The sequence below is a fragment of the Scophthalmus maximus genome, chromosome 15, assembly GCF_022379125.1.
Source record: "Scophthalmus maximus strain ysfricsl-2021 chromosome 15, ASM2237912v1, whole genome shotgun sequence".
NCBI lineage: Eukaryota > Metazoa > Chordata > Actinopteri > Pleuronectiformes > Scophthalmidae > Scophthalmus > Scophthalmus maximus.
In genome coordinates, this window is record NC_061529.1 from 2,937,854 (window position 1) to 2,964,337 (window position 26,484).

A 26,484-nucleotide genomic window follows, 5' to 3' on the forward strand; every position below is an offset into this window, starting at 1 on the left:
GTCTGTCTTTTTGACTCATCTCCTGTCTGTCTGTACACAGTTGCTTCCTGTCGCTGCTCCTGGTGGCCGCCGTGGTCTGGAAGATCAAACAGAGCTGCTGGGCGTCAAGGCGACGAGAGGTAAGTCTGAGACAACGAGCTCACGGCAAATATTGATTCGTGTTTGCTTCTCCGGATGGTGAATTAACAAACCATGCAAACATACTTTGCGGTACTATTTATTTTTGGTTCCTATGAAGTTCTTGTTTCAAGTGCAGAGAACTTGCACCTGCAAGTATATAGAACTCTGCACATCATCGAACAATGTTTGATTGTTTTCACTCTCCAAACTTGTACTAGAATAAAGTTAAACTTGTGACCTCCATAATCGACAGAAAGACTTTACCTTGAACAAACTTCTTTTTTTCACCTCTGTAAATGTATCTATGTAAACCAAAAGGCTTTCTAACACTTGAGCTGTCAGACATGGGAGTACAGAACTGAAACGCATGGCGATGGCGTAGAAAGTGGCGTCTTTTCTAGATGCACTGAATCAACAGGAAAAAAGACTCAAATGTCTCTCGTGTTATTTTTGTGGATATTCTCAAAGTTTTTTGGTCGACATTTGAGACGCCCCTTTGTTGTCAGACTGACAACAGATATAATGACTGAATTTATTCATTGATTCATAGAAAAAAGCGGTCTTGAATATCAATTTGTCTGCGTCGTACCTGTGGATTAGAAGAAGGTCGTAGGACACGATGTGATGCACTGCAGATTTTAAGCCACTGTGACGTTAACCCACGTTTTTTAAAAACACACACATCCGCAGTGCTGACGGATAGAGAGCAGGCGTCCTGACACAGCTCCCGTGTGATTGGTTTATGCCTCCTAAGATGACAGCAGCCACAATAGATTTGCTCAGTTTATGGCTTTAGTTGCATTGTCATTGTCCAGGCATCTGTGTCCAGGCATTTTATTTTATTTTTGCCCAGGAAATGGCACGAGCTCCCGGTGGCCTCGGTGTTCGACTGACTGAGGGCCTGACTACTGTAACCGCTTGGCAACACAAACTTAATCCAGCCGGTTAGCAAACTAAAGTGAAGGTAGAAACTGTGAGAAGTCACAGTGAGTTCAAGTTTCTGCGGGGGTAAAAATATAAAATGACAAACTCTATTTTCAGCCATCATATTTTCCAGAAGAGGCCGAGAGGTCGTGTGCATGTGTGGGCGTGTGTTTCTGTTTGTGTGTCCGAGGGCAGATGCTGATGTTGTGCTCGATATGAACTTTCGGTTGGTGCTCTTCACGCTCGCCGAAGTACCTTTTTGGACGAAACCTCGCCAAAAAGTGGCGTCACGACCTTGACCTCCCTGAGTGCCTCTCAACGTCCCCCCCCTCACTTCACCTGCACCCCCTCTCTCGCTCCACCACACGACCGCAGCTGTCCAGCGGGGGCCAGCCTTTTAAACACAATGAGCACAGGACCTTTCCGATGGAGCCAACTTTAAACTCCTCAACACCCATCACTTTTGAGGATATTCTATGTAATACGTTTTTGGCTAAATATCGTCAAACTAGAAATTATTCTTTATCAAAGCAATTCTCAACTAAACACGTGGAAAATTATATGATGTTAAATTGCACGGTGCTCTATGGTCTATTTGACTCTAAATCGGACCATAATTTGCTAAATGAACATCATGCTGTATAGAAGAAGACATGAAACGAGATATTGAACCTTAAACTTGAACCCTAAAAGAGCCACAGCCTCGATAGCGTCTGTCGAGCGCTGTTTCTTCACTTCTCAAAAATACTGTGTGACAGTCAAGATGGTACCATGACTCATACATCTATTCTGCAACCTGGATATCTTTTGATAAAGAATCCAGAATGTTAGACAAGCCAGTTGATACAAATAGTCACTTCTGCCAATCAGAATTCGCAGTGACATCACCGGCCCATCTGGCTTTATAGTCTGGATTGTCATGCTATAAGAGTCTGAGGTAAAAAATAATTTTCACACGAGGTAATTTTAGTCAAAGTGAAACATGTCATCCAGCCTGAATGGGCAGTTGAAACTGCAGGTGGCATCCGTAATGACGTGCCCTGTTCTGGGAGCATTTGAATTTCTGTCTCCGGGGTGGCAGCACTAAAAATCCTGTCACAGAAAAAACACACGAGCAGCGAGCTGGTGTCTGAGGGGAGTCCCATTAATGATGCTCCTCATCATGTCTTTGTCCTCCATCGTTGCAGCTCTTTGACTCTTTCGTTTGAACTCATTTTGGAAGTCGGATCAAAATGTCGGTTTTACAAGTTATAACCCCAAATCGGGGCCGTGAACGTCATAATGTCTTTTTTCCCACGCAGAATAAATAACCGTTAATCAACGTTGTATTACAGATGTAGCACGTAGGGTTGATGTGAATCAGGGAAAGGGATGGTGGTGGAGAGAGAGCAGATACTACATTAGTTATATAGTGAGCGACTCCCATCCTGGATGTCGAGTTGAATTAGTGCTGTGACTCGCGCAGAAATACTCAATGTATTCCATATATTGTTTTACTGCTCCAAAGTTCATATAAATACACCTTGTCTACGCTCATAATCTCAGAGTTTGGGTAAGTGAGAGTGATGTGATACAACAAGAAGATGGAGGACGACGCAAACCGGACGATATCTGAAATTGACCGTTAAAAAACCCTCAGATTTCGCCACTGAGCTTCCGTTCTAACTATAATTACCTCGTCCTACTCATGCAGACGTGAACACAGTCGCTGATCTGCCTTCACATGCACACATTAACTGCAATGCAACGCAACGCATCATTTTCCCGAGCAAACACAAAGCTAATCATGTTTTATTTCCACGAGGTCAACTCTCTCTCTCTGACACCGGGACCGTGCTGTTCTTTTTCGGTGCTGTCCCTCCAGGGTTCATTCCCACATTCGACCCCCCCCCCCGATTCCCCCGCGTTACCCTTCGCTTGCATCAGCCGTACAGTGACACACATTTGCACCCAGCCGTGCCCACGCTCACCTCACTCAGGCCGCAGCGCAGCGGGAAACGCTGGCCGTTTCATTTGATGTGGGCATTGCATGGTCACGGGAATTTAGGACATTGGCCCCTGAGCCTTGTACTTCTCAGCGCAGGCTGCTTATCGGCTGACTTTAAGGAGGAGTTTAAGCTCCTTGTGCTGCGGCGGTCATTCTAAGTCTCTCTGTATAACACAGTTACCTTTTTAGTGGTGAAATATGCTGCAAACTTTGCTTGAAATTAACTTTTAGGAACTGTCAAGAGAAAGTTGAGATCTCGCTCTCGACACGAATACAGAGAGCATGACTGGTATGGACGAAGAGGAGCAGTCCACTTCACAATGGACGTAACACAGAGAGAAATATAAAGTCAATCAGGAAAACATGGCAAGCGCTATAATATATAACATATAACCCTATGACTGCTCACCAGAGAAAAATCAGAAGTGCTAAGAAATGAAGGGGATTTTAAGTATTGTGTAACACAGAAAGCAGCACAAAGTATGTGTGGTGTGCATTGGTAAGATCATCGAAGACTGTGCCATAGCCTTTGCATTGATGCTACTGCTAAACACATTCGGCACGTACGCCGGAAAGAGGGGAAGAGTCAGAAGTGTCTTAATGTTGCCGTAGAAGGGAAGAATTAAGCGTTAAGAGTTGTTAGTGGATTAACACCAAACAAGATGGCAGGAAGGGGGAAGGCTGAAGTTTGCTGTCTTAAATTGATGTATATAAATACTCCGAGCAGTGCAGACACTTTGGACACTTGAAGACTTTTTCCCCGTTCACTCCGCTGGACACGAGATAGAGACGGAACACGGACGTTTTGTACTTTGTACGGGGAGTCAAGCGGCTGCTGGAGGATTTCTATCTCCCGGCGGGAAGGGCGTTGTCCCCCAGGCCAGGGGATTCGTTCTCTCCAACCAACAAACAAAGTAACAAAGACTTAGATATGAGGCCTCAGCACTTAAATATGAGAGTATTTCATGTGATGCTAATGAGTTTAATCATTTATGGGAAGCTATATCCTTTTGATACTGTACCATATTTACTCTTTTGATGATTATTCTGTGCGCTCGCCATTGCAAAAACTAAATAATAATAATAAATAAATAAATACCAACTTGCAATTAAAGGAAGGATTGCGATCATTGAGTCCTTTCTGCGACAGTAAAAGATTGGAGTTCCGACATGCAACATCCTTAAGGTTTTTACAGGTTGTTCTAGCCAAACTAAAAGCAACAGATCCCTGGGACCTTATTCTTGGTCACTAAAATAAATCTAGCACTTCACAAGAGCCCAGATCACACGAGGAGAGCTGCCGTTGACGGACGTGGCTGACGGAGGCAGTGAGGCGCACAGGGCTGTAATACTCCATAGCACCCGCACTCGGACCCTTTTAGACGGAGAGCTGGACCGGCACCTCCCTGTCCGGGGAGCTGCACCGGGGATCTAACAGAACTCAATCGGTGCCTGATGCCTGTATTCTCTGGAATCACCAGCAGAGGACGGAAAAGGAAATCCATTCTATAGAAGTCTATGTATGCATCGGAGCATGGATACGCCTTGATTGACAGCCAGGTCGTCCAAATCTGTGCATGGTTGCAGGTGTAGGTGGGTGCTCGCAGTGGACGAGCTCTCATCAGACGCCTCCCCCGGCTCCTATGTCTGGTTCCAAAAAAAACCAAGATGGCGCTGGTTAATATGCGAAACTCGAGGCTTCAAAATGGCTCACAAACCACCGGGTGACGTCGCGGTGGGTTGACACTTGCTCGTTACTCTGAGTTTCAACTAGCCAACATAGATTTGTCATTTATTCCAAGAGCTTTATAGAAATGAAATACTTCATTCTGTCCCATGTAATGTCATTTACATAATTTAAAAAGGTTTTTATTACAATGAAAAGCTACATTATTATGGACCTTAGGAATAAAGTGCTACGGTTCTTACCTTCAAAGCTTTGTGGCTTTTCAGCAGTGTAATTAATCCTAAAAACCTTAAAGGACAAAATTCATAAGAAATGCACCTGAAGGGTGTAATGATCAAACTTTTGTTTGAATTTTGAAGTGTTACAGGCAACAGGACAACCGGTGCAGACTGAGAAAAAATACCTTTTGGGTTTTCTTCCACCGTCAAGATTCATATTTTATTTGCATATGGCAGGTTTGGAGCCCCAGCGTTAAAAAAAGGAAAAAAAGGAAGCTTATGACTCTGAGTTTGTGCTCACCGGGGCTGCAGCCCGACACCTGCTGAGGCTGGTGGAGGTTTGTGGAGCAGCCCAGCCCCGAGCTCACCTGTTGGCTGTGTGCTCTTGTTTGCGTGTGTTTGAAAGTGTGTTTTCGCCGTGCATCTGTTTGAGTAGATGTGTTTGAATGTGTGTGTGTGTGTGTATGTCTGTGAGTCTTAATCAAAGCCTTCCTTTGAGACCTTGACGGCTCCTTTGAAGGAGCCTGAGCTGCCAGATGGCAATTGACAGACCCAACCACGGCGGCCATTTTGTGCGATCGAAGGCCCCGGCCTTTTAGTCAGAGCCGGCCCCGCTGCAGCTTGAGGGGCGCGCTGTCGGCGCCGGCGGATTATTCCTGCAGGAGCGTTTGACTGCAGCAGGAGTGGAAATAATTCTGACTTGTATAAATTATGTGTGACTACTGTAGTTACAGTTACTTTGACTTGAAGAGAGACTAGGTTGTAGAAAAGGGGGAGTAGAGCTGTATCTTATCAGCAGCCAACAGTCACAGCAACACTCGAATGATATCAGAACTCGGAATTACGGAACTCCGAGTTGGAGAACTCAGAGTTCCGAGGTATAATGGAGCGCCGCGTAATTAGAGAAACAACAGAGGCCTCTAGTGAAGGGGGGGGGGGAAATACATCATGATGCAAAATACAGTAATAATGGTCCTGCTTTAACATTCACTTTTTATTTGCCTCAGGACAGACGGAGACTTTTCTTTTTCACTTGACTGTACCATCAAAAGAGATTTCAGAGCAGAATTGTAGTTTTTTTTCCTTTTTTCAAAGCCAGCAATTCCAGCACCTGGCCTCGCAAGTCTTGAGTCATCTGTATTGATTCATAAAGGAGCGGAGAGAAATCCTAGGGCACCTGCGGATGACATTGTGGTGCACAATACAGGAAGTCTTTGATGTTCAGTTTTCCGTCTTCACTTCCCATGTCACGCTGTTATATCCCCCCGGCGCCCCCCTCCTTCGCTACTGTACCTACCACAAAAATATCCTCATGATAACGGCGCGTTTATTTACCCGACATCCATTGTCGTCGTAACACAGATACATCACACATAACTCAACCTATATTAGACCTGTATTGTGCCCGGGAGGTATCGGTGGAAATGCAGAATGTGATAATATCCCTGATCGCCGCCGCCGCGTCGCGCGTGATTAAGTGCAGTAGATTCTTTTACACTTCGCCAGAGGCGGACTCGCCGGCAGGAAGCGGCATAAACGTCTCCAGATACCCTCACATATTTATTACCCCATCAAGCTGCCCACCCCCCCAACCTCTCAGCACCACCACCAGCACCACCACCTTTCCTCAGCTATAAATATGGATGTCAGCTGAGGTGTCAAGGCTCCGGCCCCCATGTTTGAAATACCTGCTATTATGCTGTAAAATGAGTGGAGAGCTGCTCAATGGCCTGTGATGTGTAAACTGAACTATTTGTGTTTTCCTAATCGAGTCCTATCCAGGTTGTGAGGTGTTAATGAATGATGTGCAGAGGTGCGACAGAAACAGAAAGCCACCGTCTCGCTTCCACCTTTGGTGACTCCGAGAGGGAATGTTCGCACGTAAAAAGTTTCTGAACAACGGGAGCAGCGTAGAGGCCTTATAACGAGAATCCGCTCGGCACGCTGAAGGCGTTTCACAGGCTTTATTTTGGAGAGTGAACCTGCGACCAAAGCACCACATGTAGTGTCATTGTCGCGATGAACAGTTCATTATGTACAAGAATGTATGAAAACAATGCGCTGTACATTTATAGAAGTTCAGTCGTCACCACGTTGACGGATGTCTTGAAGTTTGGCTTCGTTTCTGGCGAAATTTCTTGGGGTTCTACTGGGTTTTTGCATCCCAGTAGTTATCTAAAGTATTTGGGTCATGCATTTAAGGTAATTATGCATGGATATACATCAAAAACATGCGCATGTAATGATATAAATGTGCCATCAACAAAAAAGACAGAAATCCATAAATTATAATACCCAGTTAGCTCCACTAGAATAAAGCTCTTCATTACAATGAAGCAGCCAAATTTGTATAATTGGCAAAAAGGAAATAATATATGAAAACTCGAAGAGTTCATGAGCTTTCTGACTTTGTAATAACACAAAATTTACTGAAAGTTGGCAACATATCTTAGATGTAAGATAACAAATTATTTAACTAAAGCCGGTCTTCACCTGATCTAACTGGAAATATATAGTTCTCCTAATGAAATGGTTACAAAATTTTTCTTTCCTTGTGTTTTATCTTATTTATTTCATTACAATAACATGACTGGTTCTGTTACTGTACCATAGATAAAAAGGCCATTGTCATATTTTTACATTTTTTAATTATCTCATTTGGGGGTTGTTTTTTTCTTCCAAGCCACACTTTGTTCTTCCTTTCTTTCTTTCAAAGGCTTACTCATTTTTTCTTAATCCATCACTGTATTACTTTCAGTGGTACTTACACAGGCGGGTAAACGTGCTCACCGATGGCCAAAATAGAAACGCAGCTCTGCCTGGACATCTCCTCGCCATCTGATTCAGAGGGTGACCATGAATCACCACTGGCAATAAAGTTGTTGAACGGTTCCACGGCTGTGTCCTTGTGCCTTGTGCCCTCAGCCGCCACAAACTGCTGACCCTCGTCTCCTTGACCCGCACCGCCCAGGTTGGCGTCCATGCGTCCAATCCCAGGGGCTGGGGGCAGTTTCTGCAACCGTTATCAGGCTCTTTGCTCTCTTCTTCCTCCATAAAGAGATGGGCCACTACTCGAGACAACAGCCTTACTCCCGCCTGCAGAAAGGGCGCAGGCAGGCAGAGTTTGAGTATGGCGTATGTGGTCGTGGAAGATGTTGGTGCTGTTGGACAGAGTGCTGGTCTGTTGCAGACATTTCCTCACAGTCTTTACCTCCCCCGGTTCGGGAACGACTGCGAAGAGTCGAGTGAAAAGGTTTTTCTAAGTTCAGTTTTATTTTCTTAACCTGTGTTACTGACCAGAGGAGCCAAGGTGGTAGCTCGGTGTTGTGGGTAACCGAGTTGATACGCCTCGTGATGGGTCTGGGTTGAGCTACTACCTTGTTTATCTGGGGAATCCATAAATTTAAGTAATGGCTTTCCCGGGGATACAGGTTTTAATATAGCGTCCGGTCGATAGCTTTGTGCTCTTATAGTTTATTACCTTCCTTTTCATAGCTGCTGATAGGATCTCATGTCGGTGTGGTCGTCTTGGCATTGTAATCAGCTGCGTTTAGCACCACAGTTTGTCTTCCTTTATAAGCCGGCGAGATGATGGCGTTTCAGTCTCTCTGGGACTAGACTGGTTTGTTAGCTGTGCAGTTAAAACACTACGGCTTCAAAGAGATCGGATGACATACGGAGAAAGAAAAAGAACTTACTGGACCCACTTTAAAAAGAGAGGGAAAACATGAGTTTACTCGAGACAATTGTAGAAATAATTTTTGATATAATCTTATTTGAAAGCAGTTTTACCAAAGTGTTCTTTCTTGGTCTTGATTAGAATGACACAGAAAAACACTGTTTATTAAGATGAGACTAAAATATCCAGGGCTTAAGTCGACTAGAAGTTGAAATATTAAATAACGGTGAGGTCGACTAAATATATTATCTCAGGACTAAAGACTGAATCTTAGAAAATAGCTGCCACAATGAACCCTGCAGTGGAGTGGGAGAGTGGTTGGTACCTGGTTCTCCTCCGAATAAGCAAGAGACCTGAAACACAATGAAGATGTCACGTAGCACGTCAAAGCTCCGCATGAAATTAGTTTCCCGAAAGATCTGTAATGATAAGGAGATTCCTCTCATCAGCATGGCAGCCCCCGCCCCGCGCCGCACCAGTCCCAGAAGCAGATGGCTGGATGAGAGTGCAGTTTACACATGAGCAGGGAAGAAAGGAAAAAACAATCTCTCCCACCTTTACTTTGCAGCTGTTACTACTATGAATCTGTTGATTAGTTTCTCCATTAACCAATTAGTTGTTTGGTCCATGAAATGGTGAAAAATGTCAATCGTGTTTCCCAAACCCCAAGATGATGTTTTGTTTTGTCCACACACCGAAGATATTATTATCTAGATTAGTTTTACTGCCACAGAGGAGCAAAGAAACCTGAACATTTTCACATTTAAGAAGCTGAAATCAGAGAATTTTGACTTTTTTTCATATAAACTACTTGAACCGATTAAAAGATTGTCAAAATAGTTGCCTATTAAATTAGTAGTCGATTGCTGATTGATTAATCGATTAACTGTTGCAGCTCTATCAACGACCCAGTTTAAATAAAAGTCATTTTTGCATTTAATTGGTGAGCGTATCGACCTGGACTGAATTTTACAAGGTGACGGTAAATAGTCCCCAAAAGGTAGATGACCTCTTTGCTAATCATGATCCTGTGCTTTGCCTGTTAAATGGAGCTGTGACAAACGAAAGACAAGAAAATGAGATCATCAAAAGCTAAAATCTCCTGGCACTTGCCTCGCTGATTTTATCAAATAATCATGCTATTTAAATGCATTCTCCGAGTGCAGAGGCCGGGGCAGTGATCTGTAATTACTCCTCTGCGAACACAGCTTTACCCACTTCAACGCTCCTCCACGGTGGCAGTTAGTCTGGAGATTTACTGCGCACGTAGTCAAGTGTGATCCAGTAATGTAAGGCGTATGAAACCATTATGCTCATTTAAGGTCACGTAATAAAAAACAGCATAAGCTACATGACTTAAATGCTAACGTGAGGAGCTCCCCCTTGTAGTTTCAGGGGGAAACGTGATCATCCTGAACTACCTTTCCCACTGTTTTCTCGCAGACGGAGGTGAATCATTGTTTCCATTGTGTCGTACCCTTGTAAATGGATTCAACCACGCCGACACTAAGAGTAATTGTGTCCTTGACGGCCCGACCGTTAAGGCCGTGGCCCGCGTTACAGCTCAGTGCTACAGTATATAGTATATACTACAGTATATACTATATACTGTACTGGGCTCATGCTGCAGAAGCGCAACATGACTTTATGAGATATAAAGAAGTCGGGGCTGTGGGAGCGTCCTCAGCACTTTATTAATGACTCTGTAACAGTCAATCATGGGTTAAAAAAAATGACTTTGCTCATGACGGAGCGTGAACACGATGCAGAAATTGCTACTGCGTCCTCTCCCTGAAACAAAAATACATTTAAATTGACATTTCTAACAATTACAGCCGTGCAACAGAACTGTCACACTGGGAGAACGTGGTGCCCCGGAAACATTAAGGAAAAACGCAGGTGATGGATTTACTCTCCTTTGATTGCTTATTCTGGGATATTCTATTGTCTGCTCGCAGTTGAATATTAAGAGAAAAGATGAAAGAGGGTGGATTTTATTTTAATTATTATTTTTAACTTTAGTGTTAAAAAATAATAATTTTTAGTTTCCGTTTCAGTTTTAATCCCAAAACATATATCAAGTCGCTTACTGCAGAGTGGCTTGATTACAGAAAATACTGCGAATGAGAAACGACAGTAATTAAAAAGTAAGACGAGGGGTTTCTTTTCTTGGAGGCAGACGTGTGACTAACAGTAAGTGTTTACTTGACTGTAGTCGAGTCTTGACTGATAAGAACCAATCAGGAAGCCCGTTCGTACTACAATGCAGTAGCCTGGCGTAGCCAGACTAATACTCAAATATGTATTAGTCTGGGACCTCTCAGTTAAATTTAGATTTCCAAGAGGCGTTACCAACGGGTGTAGACGAATACCTGTGAGAGAGGAAATGATGATGATTCAATGTCTGCGAGCGATATCAGTTAAATGCTCGTTCATCAGCGGCAGCCATCTTGGTTGTTCACAAAAGCCGCTTCCGTCCGCCTCGTGGTTTAAACCCCGCCCACTATCAGATAATCGGTTGCGATTGGACCGGAGAGTTCTATGCCTGGTAAATCACCTCCGGAATTCGTCCGGGTCCCACGACGCAGCCCCGGAGTTTTCAAACTCAAATGGGACGAGCAGCGTTTTCCAAACTTTCTCCGTGTCGGGCGCTCGGACGGTCCGCACTAGTGTGGACGTCGGGCCTAACAACGTAGCAGCAGTGATGACAATTAAAGCAAAAATGTAATAATGTGGATGTCGCCAAAGTAGCCATGGCATCATCTTTTTTTTTTTTAGACAGCGAAAGCTCATTTTTAGCTGTGCTGTTTGACAGACACTTTGCAGACCAATGTGTTTGTTGCAGCTGTCGGGCGTGTCAGGACATCTCCCCCCTCCCAACAATCCAGCTGCGGCTGCATCCGCACCAGGAGAGTTTGGAGAGGGGAGAGTGGTGCTAACCTTATCTCACCCTCCGCAGAGTGCCATTAAGAGTTGGGAGGAAATGCCCCCGTCCCCTCCTCCCTCAGCGCTCACTCGTCTCTGTCCCCAGCTGGAGGTCGGAGATGAATTACTTATGGTGACCCAAGCCGACACGCTTTCTGCCCGGCCCGCCCGCCCCCCCGTGCCACCGTCCGCCGCACTCAGCCATTCTGTTCTGTCAGCTCGCACAATGCCCCCCCCCCCACGCGGCAGACTTCAGAGCCACCCTGAGCAGCTTCTGGGCTGGAGAGACTCGTCCTGTTGTCTGCATCCTGCTCCTGTGTGGCCCAGTGTTTCATAGTAATATGAAGAAAAAAAAAGAAAAGCTGTAGCTGTAAAATATGTCAATATAGCCAATCAACCAGCCCAATACAATAACATCTCCCGACATATAACGACCATTATGAAACTCAGTCCCTATAATGTGATGGTATATTACATTATCGGGAAATGAATTGTCCCAAGATCAGCTTTTATTACTTCTTTTTATTTTTTATTTTTTTTTGGTGCTTATTGAGAGCAACAGTTTATTAAATTCTCTACTTTGTTTTCCTCCGTAACTCTCTGCTGGTCTCCGGAACAGCGTGTAGCCGTATAAAATGCCTAAACTATCCCTTCGAAAGCAGAACTTATGAAATTTTGTGCAGTAGCATTTAGTTTTTCGAACAGTTAAACTCTCCCTTGAAACCGCTGCTGATGAAATTCGGCCCAAACAAGCTATAAAAAAGTGTCTCAAACAGCTTCTGGACGACACGACACAAAACTGCGTTTTAAAATTAAACTCTTTAAGGACGTTAATATTTAAATAGCGATTCATTTGAAACAGGGTTGGTAACCGAAGTTACTGATGTTGTCATATTTACAGATTTATGAAGATGATTAACTAAGGATTTTTAAGGTCAGATGTATTTTCTCTGTACTCTATCAGCAGCTGCCTTCCTCAACAAAAAAAAAATTGCAAGATTAACTAGAGCGATGCTTTAAGATTCCGTGAGAGCTTCCTTTCCATCTCCTCCTCCTCCTCTCTCCTGAGGTCAGTGTTCACTGCACAACAAAAGGCCTGATTTTCCGAGGTGATCAATCCTGAAGTGAGCAGTAAGGAGGAGAGGGGAGTTCAGATGACGGGAGGGGAGAAGAGCAGCAGGGCACCGCTGAAGGTCACACTCACAAAGGAGGCGTGGAAAACACTCGTCCTCCCTTACAATAAAAGAGCGAGACCTTATTTAATGGTCTCCTCCGCATAATCAAGCCAACAGGAGTCTCCTCAGACCTGACAGGATGCGGATTCATCGAAAATGCGATGAAAAAGAAAATCGGTAGCCGCTGCAGCGCTGGCAGGCGGCCGCCTCCGCAACGGTGTGAGCAGTCGAGCTCTCGGCAGCCTGCACGGCAAATATTTACTCTGGTTGCAGACGCAGATGACCGACGAGCAAGTAAAAAGACTGCTAACGTAAACACGTGCACAAGTCAGTCAATGCTAGAGATTCACGTGTGTGTGTGTGTGTGTGTGTGTGTGTACGGCACGGCACGTGCATCACAAACACTAAGTGTTTTGCAGCATTATATTTGGTGGGTTGAATTTCGTTCTAGCTGCTTCCCACGTTTTTATTCAGTGCTGTGTTCGAATCGGTGTCATTCACAGTGTGTGTGTGTGTGTGTGTGTGTGTGTGTGTGTGAGAGAGAGAAAGAGAGAGAGAAAGAGAGAGAACATGTGCCTTTTTGTCTCCCATAGTTCCCAAAACACTTCTAAACCCTGCTAATCTTAATTCCACGGAGACGGTGCGTATAATTAGATTTTGGATCGGCACCAACTGGTGTGTTATTGCTCACACAATATATATATATATATTTATACATATATACACACACACACACAGTACAGTACAGGCTGGCGTATCGTCCCAGCTCCCCTGCACTGTGGGTGACCCCCATTTGGCCCGCGTTACATCCACAACCCCCCACCGCATCCATCATGGCGTCGGGGCTTATCATAAAGCCCAGAACCTCTGTCAAACGCCTGCCTCCTGTACTCTGCGAGTCTGTTTCATCTCTGTCTTCTGCCTCCTTTACTTTCATGTGTTTCTTCTAACCGCAGCCGTCTTATCTCCTCCATCACTGTTGTTCACTCTTTGTTTTCTACCTTCACAACCGCCTCGGTTCACTTCCTCCGTCAACCCAGAGTCAACAACTCTTGAGATCGTAGATTTGTTCTCTGAAAGCATTTTATTAAATTGCAGTTTCAATATTAGCACAAGTCGAAGTTCCGGTTGTGGTATGATTTTCGTTTTCAGCTCTCACACTAACTTCTACATTTGAGTACAGGGCTTATTGCATTATATTATTTCAGCTGTACTGAAGAATTAGCAACACAAACCGCTGCCGTGAGACATGCCCCATAAAAACCCGTGCACATTTCCATATTTGTAGTGTACATGTCAGTACTCTGTGTCCAGTCCTCCAGCGGAGCAGCAAGGTGTTTGCACACATCCTGACTCCTGTACGTTGAGCACTGTGTCGGATGTGAACCGCGGGCATCGGATGACGTGATACGCTGTGATGTGACGCAATGTGACATGTCATGAAGCAGTGTGTGTGTGTGTGTGTTGCCCTTCAGAGTTTCACCTGTTTAGTCAGTAACACAACCAGTGGAGGGCAAAGGATGAATGTCGTATTGCTACCTGGTGTTTTGAATCAGTCTGGGAAATTAGTCCCCCCCAAAAAATGTTAAGGAAAGTGGGGAAAAAAATCCTGGTTCCGCCCTGTTGTCCAGATCCTCGCCAAATTGAATAGGTTAATTCTTGGCCCCTGTCCCGTCCTTCCATCTTATTCCATGGAAATCTGTTTGGTAGTTTTTTGCCTAATCCCGCTGACAAACAAACAAACACACACACACACTTTGGCGTAAACCTCCAATCTTATTTTCATCAACAAGAGCACAATTGAAAATTGAAAAAATGATGGACAGTAAACTTGAGTGTAAAAATGTGAGTTGTCTCATAGTGACAGTAATTCTTTAATAAAACATCGCCAACGACACAAGAATTATTGAATAAAACATGTTGAAAAGGTTAAAAACTGAGTTATGGCTGTTTAATCAGATTAAAAAAATGACTTACAATAATCGGTTACATATCAGAGGTAGGCAGGAAGCATTAAGGGCCCAATAATCTATCTCCCGTCTTCTTTACCGAAGTCAGTGGTGTAACCCACCACCCTGAAATGAAAAATCATTATCGTATAAACAGTCTTGACAGCTCCAATGAGGTGGTTGTTGACATCCGACATCTGACCATCACACAGAACAGAGACGAACTGGATCTGGTCCAGGTGGAACATGAGAGGAGACTGACAGTCGGGGTGGAACCATTTTTAATCATCCCTCCTCTGCATATGCACATCAGCAAACCTCATTTAGAAAAAAGAGAAAGAAGTTGCTGACCTCCTTCAAAAATGATCTCTTGATTATGTAAGTTTTGCTGCTCGCTGCTGTGCTTTTTTTGGTCCAGTAACTGCTGACTATCAGATGACAGAATGTTTTTCCATCTTAAACTTCAAACTCCTCCCACAGTGCACTCAAGTGTCCAAATGAGTCATTTTAATAAACCTCAATGAGTCAGGTCTGGGGGCTGCACGGTGGCGTAGTGGTCAGCGCTGTCACCTCACAGCAAGAAGGTTCTGGGTTCGAGTCCCGGTTCAAACCAACCAGGGCCTTTCTGTGTGCAGTTTGCGTGTTTCTCCCCATGTGTGCGTGGGTTCTCTCCGGGTTCTCTGGCTTCCTCATTGGAGACTATAAATTGACCGTGGGTGTGAATGTGAGAGTGGATGGTTGTTTGTCTCTGTATGTGGCCCTGTGATAGGCTGGCGACCTGTCCAGGGTGAACCCCGCCTCTCGCCCAATGTCAGCTGGGATTGGCTCCAGCCCCCCGCGACCACTTAAGTGGATTAAGCGGTAGACGATGGATGGATGGAGTCAAGTCTGTGACCAAAAAGTCATATTCCGGTGGAGGTCATCTCATATCCGGTTAATGATGCATGTCTTTGCTCGTCACTCGATCGTTTTCTCGACTGTGTTAATTGGGGCCGTGTCTTTCTAAATGTTAAGTCGCAACATCAGCTGTTCGTCCCCTTCCATCTTAAAGCCTCCTATGTAACGTCTGATTGTGGGCTTTGTATTTTGTAATCTACTTTGTGGCTCACATCCGTAGAATCTCTCTCCGTACTGTTTGACCTTTGATTCGTGCGTTGAAGTACAGGTTTTTGTAGTCCCAGGATGTATATGTATATGTATATTGTCATATCACACATATCCTCAATGAGTGCTTTCTGTGTTGGTAAAAACATTTTTTAGGGCAATTTCAAACTGCACCAAGGTCCGAACCAACGCTCATCAAACTAACATTTGATCTGACGTCGGTGTGTGTTTTTTTCAACTTGACTTTTTATTGTGTCTTCGGACCAAATTGCGATGACACCTCCTCTCCCCAGGTGGCTCATTTTTAAGCTTCTTTTTCTTCTTCTATGACCGTTTAGCTGCCTCAACTTCCTGTAGTTGGTCCATGAACCGACTATGGTTCAGTGTGATCCGTACCCAGACCTCCTCTCTTCACCAGATTTTAGTCCATTGTTCCGGACCCTGGTCCGAGGAACCTTGGTTCGGACCAAACTGAAAAAAGTCCGGACCAAACAAGGTACTGCAGGTGTGAAAGCGCCCCTTAGTGAATCTTCTCAATAATCCCTTTCCTTCATTTATCACTTCATCTCATCTCATCACAAGCTTTCTGCTTCTTTATTTTCTCCATTTCTCCTTTGTTGGCTTTTCTCCTTTCCTTTTTTTTTGTTTTGTTTGATAGCGCGCTCGTCTTTGATGGAGAATTGATCAGAGCCGTGGACGAGACAGTTGGGGGAAACTATACTGTATGTTACAGGAGAGAGATAAACAGATTCGGTGGGAGGGCGGTGAGATTGACGGAGAGGTGGCCGGCCGGCACAGACCGCAGGAGGCCGGCGGTGTGAAAGAGCAGGAGTCGGGGAGCGATGGAGGTAGAAAGAGAAAGAAGAAGAGAGACAAACGGAGAGTGAGAAGGAGAGGGGAGGTGGGGATCAAAGCCTTTCTCCCTTGTCAGTATTCACAGCGTGCGTCCTCCACCCCCCACCTCACCGCCGCAGAGATGGAAAGATGAAGTGAGTGAGAGAAGCAGCAAGCAGCTAATGTCGTTTCACAGGCAAAGATTCCCTCTCTCCTCTTCCTCTGCACTCTCCTCCCTCGCTCCTCTCCTCCTTCCCTCTCCTCACTCGGCAGGTTTCCTTCAGTGGTGCTGAAGGATGATTGAGAGCCCGCCCAGCGACAGCATTTTTAAACAGACGCATCAATAAATAAATGGCTTGATGTAGAGCTGCGCGGCCAACTGCACACCGGACGTGTGTGTTGTGTTTATCTGTGTGTGTGTGTGTGTGTGTGTGTGTGTGTTGTCGTCGCCCAGGCGATCCGGCGCTCCATCCCCTCTTCCCAGGGGCAAACTCTTTGAACGCCTTTGTCTCGCTTCCTGCTCCCATTTTTTTTTCTTCTTCTTCTTTTCTGTGTTTGCCATCACTCGTCCCTCTCTGACATCCTCCCTTATTTCTCATCTGTCTCATTTCCCTTCCTTTCAGTTTCTCTTCTGCATTCGACTCTTTCCCCCTTTTTCATCCCCCTCCTCCCTCCCTCCCTCCACCCTGTGCACTCTGCTGACGCACTCAATCTCTTTGACACATCTCTCTCCCTCTCTACCTCCGTCTCTCTCTCTCCGTCTCTCTCTCTCTCCCTCTCTCCCTCCGTCTCGCTCCCTCCGTCTCTCTCTCTCTCCCTCTCTCTCTCCCTCCGTCTCTCTCCCTCTCCCTCCGTCTCTCCCTCCGTCTCTCTCTCTCTCTCCCTCTCTCCCTCCGTCTCTCTCTCTCCGTCTCTCTCCCTCCGTCTCTCTCTCTCTCTCCCTCTCTCCCTCCGTCTCTCTCTCTCCGTCTCTCTCTCTCTCTCTCTCCCTCTCTCTCTCCATCTCTCTCTCTCTCTCCCTCTCTCCCTCCGTCTCTCTCTCTCCGTCTCTCTCTCTCCGTCTCTCTCTCTCTCCCTCTCTCTCTCTCTCTCTCTCTCTCTCTCTCTCCGTCTCTCTCTCTCTCTCTCTCTCTCCCTCCGTCTCTCTCTCTCCGTCTCTCTCTCTCTCTCTCTCTCTCTCTCTCTCTCTCTCTCTCTCTCTCTCTGTGTGAGTTTGTGAATCCACAAATTTGTTCTTTGCCACGTCAAATGATTTTTGAAATTCTCGCTCAACATGGTATAATTAACGTAGCAAACCAACACACACACACACACACACACACACACACACACACACACACACCGCCGCAAACAACGGATCAAACAAACCACAATCCGTTTTTCAGGAAATGGGTCAACCCCCTCAGACGCTCGTCTCCCGACTCTCAGGAGCATTTCAGCATCTCAAGTTATTTACCTTTTATGGAGGTTATGTTTTCATCTTGTTTGTTTGTCTGTTTCTTAGTTAGTTAGTTAGTTAGTTATTTAGATAGTTAGTTAGCAGGTTTGGGACGTGACCCGAGGAATAAGTCGGAAGATCTGGAAGATTTGTTCTCCTGGTTATTTCACGTTTTACCTGATGGTGGCAAGTCCAGAGGTTACAGAGTGGAAGGGGCTGACCATTGACCGGACGGCTGGTTTTGGGAAGGCGGACCTGACCACTTGTGGGAGAATACAATGTAGTTTTGCAGACTGGAAGACGGGAGATGATTTTGATCACGAAACTAAATCAGGTTTTTGTGGTTCAGTTTGATTCCAGTTGAAGGGAATCAACAACAAAAAAAAATGTTGTACTTGTTTCTGCAGTGTTTGTCCGGTGCTCCTGTCTATCACGATAACATTTCAATCACAAACCGCAGCTCTGAATTCTGGGAAACACACTGACACGGTTGTTTACTGCAGGTCTGACAGACCGACTGCCGGTGGTTCTCTCTCTCGCTCTCCCTCATCGTCTGTGCTGCTCCCAGTCCCTACCAAGGGGATTTCACCCAGTAAAATGTTATTACGGCCATTTGCAATGATGACCAAGGCCATGCAAATGAGATATACAGGTTGTAAAAATGTTATTTGTTTGAAACGCTAATAGTGGTAGTTTGCATCCGGCTCCACAGTTACAATAGAAGGCTCGTAAGTGCTGCGGCAGCACCTCGTTGGGACGGAACATTCAGCCCCATAATGTTCTCTTTTATAGCCGCTGCTCATTGGCAAGTGTCAGTGTAGCTCGTGTAAATTCTTCTACAGGCTCTTTCTGATCCTTAAAGCTGCAAAAAAAAAAAAAGAATCCACATTTTGAACATTAACATAAATCAAACGATCCAAGTAGCTGGTGAACATCGTGGAGCATTTAGCAGCAAAGTGGCTGAAACAGAGGCAGATTCATGGCTACTGGACTGTTTTTATTTAAAGCTACAGTGTGTAATATTTAGAAGAACTTATAAACAGAAATTGAATATATTGTCCATAACTGTGTGTTTGGATATGTCTAATCACCTGCAGCAAAGAACCAATGTGTTTTTCGTAAACTTTTGAGGAGGCGATTGTAGTCACATAGGTGGACGTGACTTCTGTGTATGCCGCCATGAAATGGAGGATCATACTTGTTATTTATTAGACAAGAAGGTTGAGAACCTGAATGCTCGTCACAAAAAAAGAGAAAAACGGGAAACAGAGCGAATTGATGACCGGCGACGGCAGAAAACGACGGAACACTCGACGTAGTTGACCACAGAGTTTCCTGGAAATCCGTTCAGTAGTTTTAATTTATGGGACTGGAATATTTCAGATGATGAATTGGTAAAAAAAACAACACAGTATTTGTCATAGAGAGAAAATATATATTCATCACCTCCTTCTGCAACGTGCTTTAATCACATCGCAGTCCTCTGATGAATGAAAACCAGAAGTACAGACGTCTGAAAGTTTAACATTTTGTTCTTAAGATTTATTCTTGTGTTTTACCCTAATTGACAATAAAATGTGTCAAATCCAGGTTGGTGAAACTTAATGAATCTGACGGATTGCTTTCACATCCTCTCCATTAGAGCGGCCTCTCGTTCATTAGTAACAAGATTGCGGACGATTCCCGAATGTGCGGTAGAAATTAAAATTTGAGTTCAGTCCTTTTCTAAAACAAGGGGTTACCTGGATGTTAGACAAGCGATGGGGCTGTTTGCAGAGAGGCCGAGGGAGCCGGGGGCCGCGTCTATAAAGTTTGTTTACCGCAACAATCAGATGCTCCCCCATCTGCTCTTTATCACGTAAATCAATCGGTTGCTTTGTGCAGTTCAAGAGGCTCCGCTTATGAAAACGGATGTTGCCTGCATGCAGATTCTCTGTTTGCCACAATGGTTCCTGGCAGCAGCAGCAGCAGCAGCAGCAGCAGCAGCAGCAGCAGCGCCGCCTCGCTCAGCCGGCTGCATCAGTACGACTGACGCTGATTCTGCCAGAACACAACATTTCTTCAAGTTAATTAAGAGTTTTAACTTCATTACTTCACTCGGAGCGGAAGACATTTTGTCTGGCCAAGAAAGTTAACAGATTGGATTATGACTTGGTTCCTGCTAATAGATTGACGTTCCAATCAAACACTAATCAAACCGGACGTCTGTGGAAGATAGAAGAGGCCTCATGGTGTTCTGATGCTACACGCTCTGCAGCCCAGTATTCATATCTTGGCTCTCCGACAAATCGGGAATCAGCTAAATGAGTTGCTGATTTGCGTTTTTTCATTTGTTACTGCTTCGTCGACTCTGTGTGTAGAATTTCGAGACGTTGGACCGGTTATGTCGGATGTCTCTTGTTTTATATTTGTGTATAGGATAATGAGGTAACTCTTGTGTTTGGCCTCATTCATACTTAATGGGTGTTATTGTTCTATAATTATGATTCACACTTAACATTTTTAGTTTGTGCCTGTAGTTTCAGTTGTCGGGACAGAGTTGGTTTATAGTTTCTTTCTGTTTGATGTGGAAAGCTTTTGATTAAAACCCCCCTCAAATACTGTCTCCTCCACGGTGAATAGTATTCTTATTCTGTTTTATCAGTAGTTTTATTAACTCTCAAATTTGTTGTTGCACTTGTTCACTCCACTAACAAGTTGTATCTTGTTTAAAAGACCAAAGAGTAAAAATGAAACCAGTGGTTGTGTGGTGGGTTATGTCTCTGGCTGCTGAGGCCCAGAGGTTTCTGTCTTCTTGTACTGGTTAAACAAATATGATGTTGAATAGCTGTATCCCCCCCCCCCCCCCCTCCCCTCCACGTCCAGAGTTTCTGTTCAGCTACCCGGTTCATATTTAAGCTTCATATTTAATCGACAGACATGAGAGAGAGAGAGAGAGAGAGAGAGGTATTGATCTTCTTATTTATTCCTCAGCAAGAATGTGAATAAGCACATTTCCCCTTCCAAAGTATTTTCGACTCGATTAAAATAAGGGCCGAGCTCCTCGGAGCCCGACTGTGACAACAGAGAGATGTGAGGACAGGCTCACAGACACATGCGGGGATTTAATGAGGCGACTTGCTCCGCCAAGAGAATCCGGGACATTAAATTTAGACATTTCCTCTTTTTTTTTTTCTTCCCCCGTTTAGTCAGGTTTGACTGTCGAGAGACAAAGAGACATCTCGTCAAGCTATTTCTGTAAACCGTGGTGAGGATGTGATTATAAGGCATCACTTCTTTTGGGAGGGGGGAAGCACTCGCGTGTCAATAGCCACAATCGACAGTGTCACGGGATTAAAACACTCAGCATGTTAATTGCATCTGTGTGGACGTCGCCTCTTCCCCTGAGCCTTGACCCTCACACCAACACGTGTCGACACAGAAATGCCACGTGTGAATTTACCTGCCTCTGCTCTCGTAATGAAGCCGAGGCCAATGGATCGTGTCAAACCTGCTTAGGGGATGATTTTCAAACAAATGATCAATTTGACTACTACAAAATACTTTGGAGATGAATATTCTACATGCAGGAAGTGTATATCAAACAAGTTTTGTCACAAGCGTTTTTGTTTTTTTTAATAAGGCAAACTTTACATTTCATACAGGTTTTTTTTTATAATTTAAAATTAGTGTCATAACTGGAACGGCAGAGAGGAATATTTACCTCCTCCAAGGCCCAACACTTCCCTTAAATTCAATCAATCCGCACCAAATAGCACACGCTCATAGATCTTAGTTTGTCTCTTTTTTTTTTCATCAAGATCCATGATATATTTCCTGGGAAGTCAGTGAGAACTTCAAACAATCTCACAATGTTACAGTTAAAAGCAAAATGACTGGACTGACTTGACTTCTCCATTACTTTTTTCGGCAGAAAAACAACCGCTTGTTTACAAACACTATTAGCAAATCAACTTGATTATATTATATTATATCGCAGTGTTGTTTTCACTAAGTTGACAAAAAAAATTGTCATTGCAGGTTTAGGGGTCTGTGTTGATGATGAAAATGAAATTAGAACTTAAAAACTATGTGTCAATGTTTTATTAATTTCTGCTCCGTCACAAGAGGTGAAACACGCCGGCGTCATCCCGGGCAGTTTAATTTTAGAAGAGACAGTAGACGGTGTGTTCACCTGTCAATGACCTTCGCACTTCTCCTCTTCTTCTCCTTCTTCCTCCTCTCACCCAGCAACTGCTGAGAGAGATGCAGCAGATGGCGAGCCGGCCCTTCGCCACCATCAACGTCGCCTTGGAGACGGACGAGGAGCCACCTGACCTCATAGGAGGGAATGTGAAGGTGAGCGCAACCTCCTTTTTTCTTTTTTTTTTCTTTTTTTCTTAGAGCAATCATAGCCCACAGTTGTCCACCTCTTGTCCAGACTGAGAGAGAGCGGCACACACGAAGGGAAGCTTCGCCTCCAGTGGGAAGCCGGGTCTTGTGCCGCCGACCGAGGGGTTTGTGATTCCGCACGCCAAAAAGAGACAGATATTCCTCAAACCATCGCGCGGTTTTGAATCTGATCTCCATTAGTTGTCCGGAAGCCGAGGAGTTTCAAATTGAGCTCCCTCGGGGAGAAGGGTGTGAAGTGCAGTGCGGGTCTAGTTCACCTAACGAGGGTCGACGCGGTGTGTGTGCGGTTCGCCCGCGACCGACCGGAGGCCTGGACGGCGATGAGAGTTGGTGCTGCTGCTGAGTAACGGCGCATTATACCAGAGACAACCAGTTACTGTAGGTAGGGGCAGCGAATCCTAATGGTAATGAATTCAGTTAACCCCGGAGTTCAGTAAATGCAGACGAGCGTTCCGGAAATGTAGATTAAGACTATGCTTAGAAATAAGCGGAGAGTTTTGTTCCAACATTGAGATGCAGTGTATCTTTTATCTGGAGAAAAAAATAAGAAAGAAATAAACGCCCACTACAAGCCGGATATGTTTGTTTCGCTGGCATGAAAATTAAAAAAACATTAGCGTGAAAGTCAGGGTTTGCCCTCCGCAAACACTCTTGTCTCGGTGCATAAGACCATCTGTGTTAGTTTGAGAAACACCGGCAGAGAAGTCGGAGGTAGAAAGTTCAGTCGATAGGAATATACAGTAAGACACGGTGACTGTAGCTTGTGTGTGTGTGTGTGTGTGTGTGTGTGTGTGTGTGTGTGTGTGTGTGTGTGTGTGTGTGTGTGTGTGTGTGTGTGTGTGTGTGTGTGTGTGTGTGTGTGTGTGTGTGTGTGTGTGTGTGTGTGTGTGTGTTTCTTAAAATGTGGCTCTACATTTAGAACAAATCGTGATGCTGCTGCCTGGGACTATATTTTACTAGACCAGGTCACGAGGTCGGGTTCGGGTGAAGATCCGAGTCACGTCACTTGAACTCAAGCCGACGCGAGTTGGGAATTTCCTTGCGTTCGGTTTCTGAGTGTGCTGTTCTCACTGTAGCTAGAAACCAAATCAAATGCTTTGAAAGACATGATAATTGTTCAATTAAACAAGTCAAAATGAGTAATGAAACGACCGCCATGTGTCTGAGGAAAGCAAACGCAACGACAAAGTTACAAACCACATCGAAATCCAAATTGTCCGGCGGCCATTTTGCAGACATTTTCCAAAAAGTTCACGTCGGAAAACAGCTGACGAAACTTGAAGATGTTATTTCATAGATAGTGTAAGGGGGCGTGTTGTAGCTGATTTGAATGTCAAGGAATATCGGGGAAAGCTTTTGAAGACGTCACACGGTGGATTTAAAAGTAGAAAGATTTAGTGTAAGAGTTTCGAGGCACCAGCGGAGCGGAAGTTGGTCGGAGCAGATTTAAATGCAGATGTGGAGCGGGGAACATTCAAAAGTGAGAAGTGTGCGGGGGGTTATAGAAACTGCGGTTGGGTATTCAGCAGGCGGCGAGCCGCAGGCCGCTCTGTACCTGTGACTGTGCACTCGGTGATGAATGACCCCTGAATGCAGATGCAGTGCAGAATTATAGGGCTGCTGCGGCCGGGTGGCTCGGGGCCCCGCGGCTCTGACAGGGGCCATGCATCTCCAGGGGCTCGGCTCCCCGGCCCGAGGTCACACCCCAACAAGGGTCCGGGGCCCCCTCGGGGGAACCTCAGCAGCCAATCAAATCCCGCTTGTCCTCAATTCTCCTCTCCTCTTGTCTCCTCATCTCCCGTTTTACTCTTTTTTTCTTCCTCTTTTCTTCTCCTCCTGTTTCCATCCTCTCTTTTATTTTCTCACTAACTCTTCTTGACTAGTTTTGCTCTGTTCTCTTCTTTTCCCTCTTTTCTCTTCCATTCGGTGCAATTCATCATGTCTTTTTATCTTCTATCCACGATTTTTCTTTGTTTTTTTTGCGTCTTTGTTTAGATCTTTTAGGTTTTATTCTCCTTTTCTTTGTCATTCTTGTCCTCAGTTTTTTTTTGTTCACCTTTTCTTCTGACTTCTTTCCTTTCTTTTAAGTTCCTCTTTTGTTTCCCCATCTTCCTCTTTTCTTTCATGTTCTTTGCAATTTATCATCCTTCCATGTCTTTTGATCCTTTGTTTCAGCTTCTCCTCTCTTCTCCCTTTTCACAGTTTTCTTCTGTTTCACTTTTTTTCCCAACTTCCTTCATCTTCATTTCTCCCCATTTTTTCCCCTCTTTACTTTTCTTTTCTTGGCTTCTTTTACGTTTTCCGCTTTTCTCTTTTGTTGCTTTAAGTTATCATCTTATCTCTTTTAATTCTTTACTCCTTTTTTTCTTTTCACATCACATTTTTGTTTGCTCACTATTTTTTCCATCTCTTTATTTATGTTGTTTCCTCTTCTTTAGTTAATTTTTTTTAACTTTTCTCTGTTCTCTTCCTTTTCTATTTTCCTCCCTTTTCCTTACGTCTCTTTGAATCTGTTCTCTTTTCTTTGTTTCTTTGTCGCCTCTTCTCTTTTCTCTCCTCTCCTCTCTGACATCCGTACTTCACTACGGTTTCCTCCTCTAATTCATTATCTCTTTACTGATCCTATCAGCTGTCTGGGGTTTTCTGTTGCCCTTATCTGCTGGTTCGTGTTTGTATGGATGTGTGTGTGTGTGTGTGTGTGTGTGTGTGTGTGTGTGTGTGTGTGTGTGTGTGTGTGTGTGTGTGTGTGTGTGTGTGTGTGTGTGTGTGTGTGTGTGTGTGTGTGTGTGTGTGTGTGTGTGTGTGTGTGTGTGTGTGTGTGTGTGTGTGTGGAACACCGTGTAGAAATGTGCTCACTGTGGAAATCAGGCGCCCACCACCACCACCACCTCCACCTCCTCCTCCTCGGCTTTACCTTTTCTTCTCCCACCTCCTACACTGCTTTTCTTTCATTCTTCCCGTCCTGCTCTCCTCCTCTGCCACGGGGCCGGAGCAGCCCAGGAGCAGAGATCCAATTTAGATCTTCCTCCTCAGCTCTCTGTGCCTCCACCGGCTCAGATGCCGAGCGCACGCTATCCTATCTCCGCCCGGTTCAGATTGAGCGACTCGGAGCAGGTGCTTCCCCTTGTTCCCGTGCTGTTTTATCAGGACGCCTCAGTAGTGTATTAAGACCCGCGACGGGAGTGTACTGGGGGGCGGGCGCACGGCGAGCTGAAGATCATTAAAGTTGTTTATAGCCTCAGTGGGACGTCCAAACTCGCTCCCCCCGATGAGAAATATTCACTCGGCGTGTCCCGAATGGAGCTGGTGGCCCCAGCCTCACGGGCAGATGATTACCTTTGTGACGCCTAATGCGCTGCTTTTATTTATAGATTCTGTGGGACAGGAGAAAATTGGGACACGCGATATAATAAGAAAAATGAAGGGGAACAGCTCTGGTTTATCGAACAAAGCCGCGGCGCAACATTATCTCCCCTCTCCGCTGCGCGTTGCAATAAATAATCGACATTTGGCAGATTATTTTTTTTTCCTTTTGACCAAATGTGCAACTTTGTTAACCTTAAATTCTGCGTTTGTCACAGTTGTGAGCAAGAAAGAGAAATGTCAAAGTTCAAAACAGCAGAGATGCTGAATTTTGATCATTTCTTACCCAACAGAGTGGCTCCCTGTTTCGTTTGGATGCTCAAGAGGAGGCACGCAAGAAAACAGTTCCTCTGAAGTCATATTCTTTACGTAGAAGTAAATTGTCTAGTAAATCGTAGATTCCCCAGCAGGAGCCGTCTCTGTCTATAATGTGTTCCTGCCGTGTCTGCCTGTGAAAGAGGAGAGTCCAGGACAGTCTTATAGGGAAGCAGAAAAAGTCTGCAGCCTGAAAACGTCAAAGATGTCGCAGGTAGCCACCGGTGAGTCAGCGCTCATGAATAACCCTTCTTTGTGAAGATCAGTGCGGACAAGAGACGAGATGGTAGAAGAGTCGAAGCGGAGCTCAAGACGAACGCAGTTACATTCAGCTTCTCGCCTCTTTGGGCCGAAGTTGACCGAGAATGTTTGTC

At 44.9% G+C, this 26,484-nt stretch overlaps 1 protein-coding gene across 2 annotated transcripts in view; it reads left to right on the plus strand.

Moving 5' to 3' along the window:
- The window catches only part of atrn (attractin), a 111,946-nt gene that overhangs the window by 71,726 nt on the left and 13,736 nt on the right, over positions 1–26,484 (plus strand). For both annotated transcript variants that reach the window (XM_047337542.1, XM_035609641.2), the window contains exons 26-27: positions 41–119; positions 22,271–22,378. In XM_047337542.1, the coding sequence (XP_047193498.1) occupies positions 41–119; positions 22,271–22,378 (187 nt within the window). The remainder of the gene's footprint in view (positions 1–40; positions 120–22,270; positions 22,379–26,484) is intronic.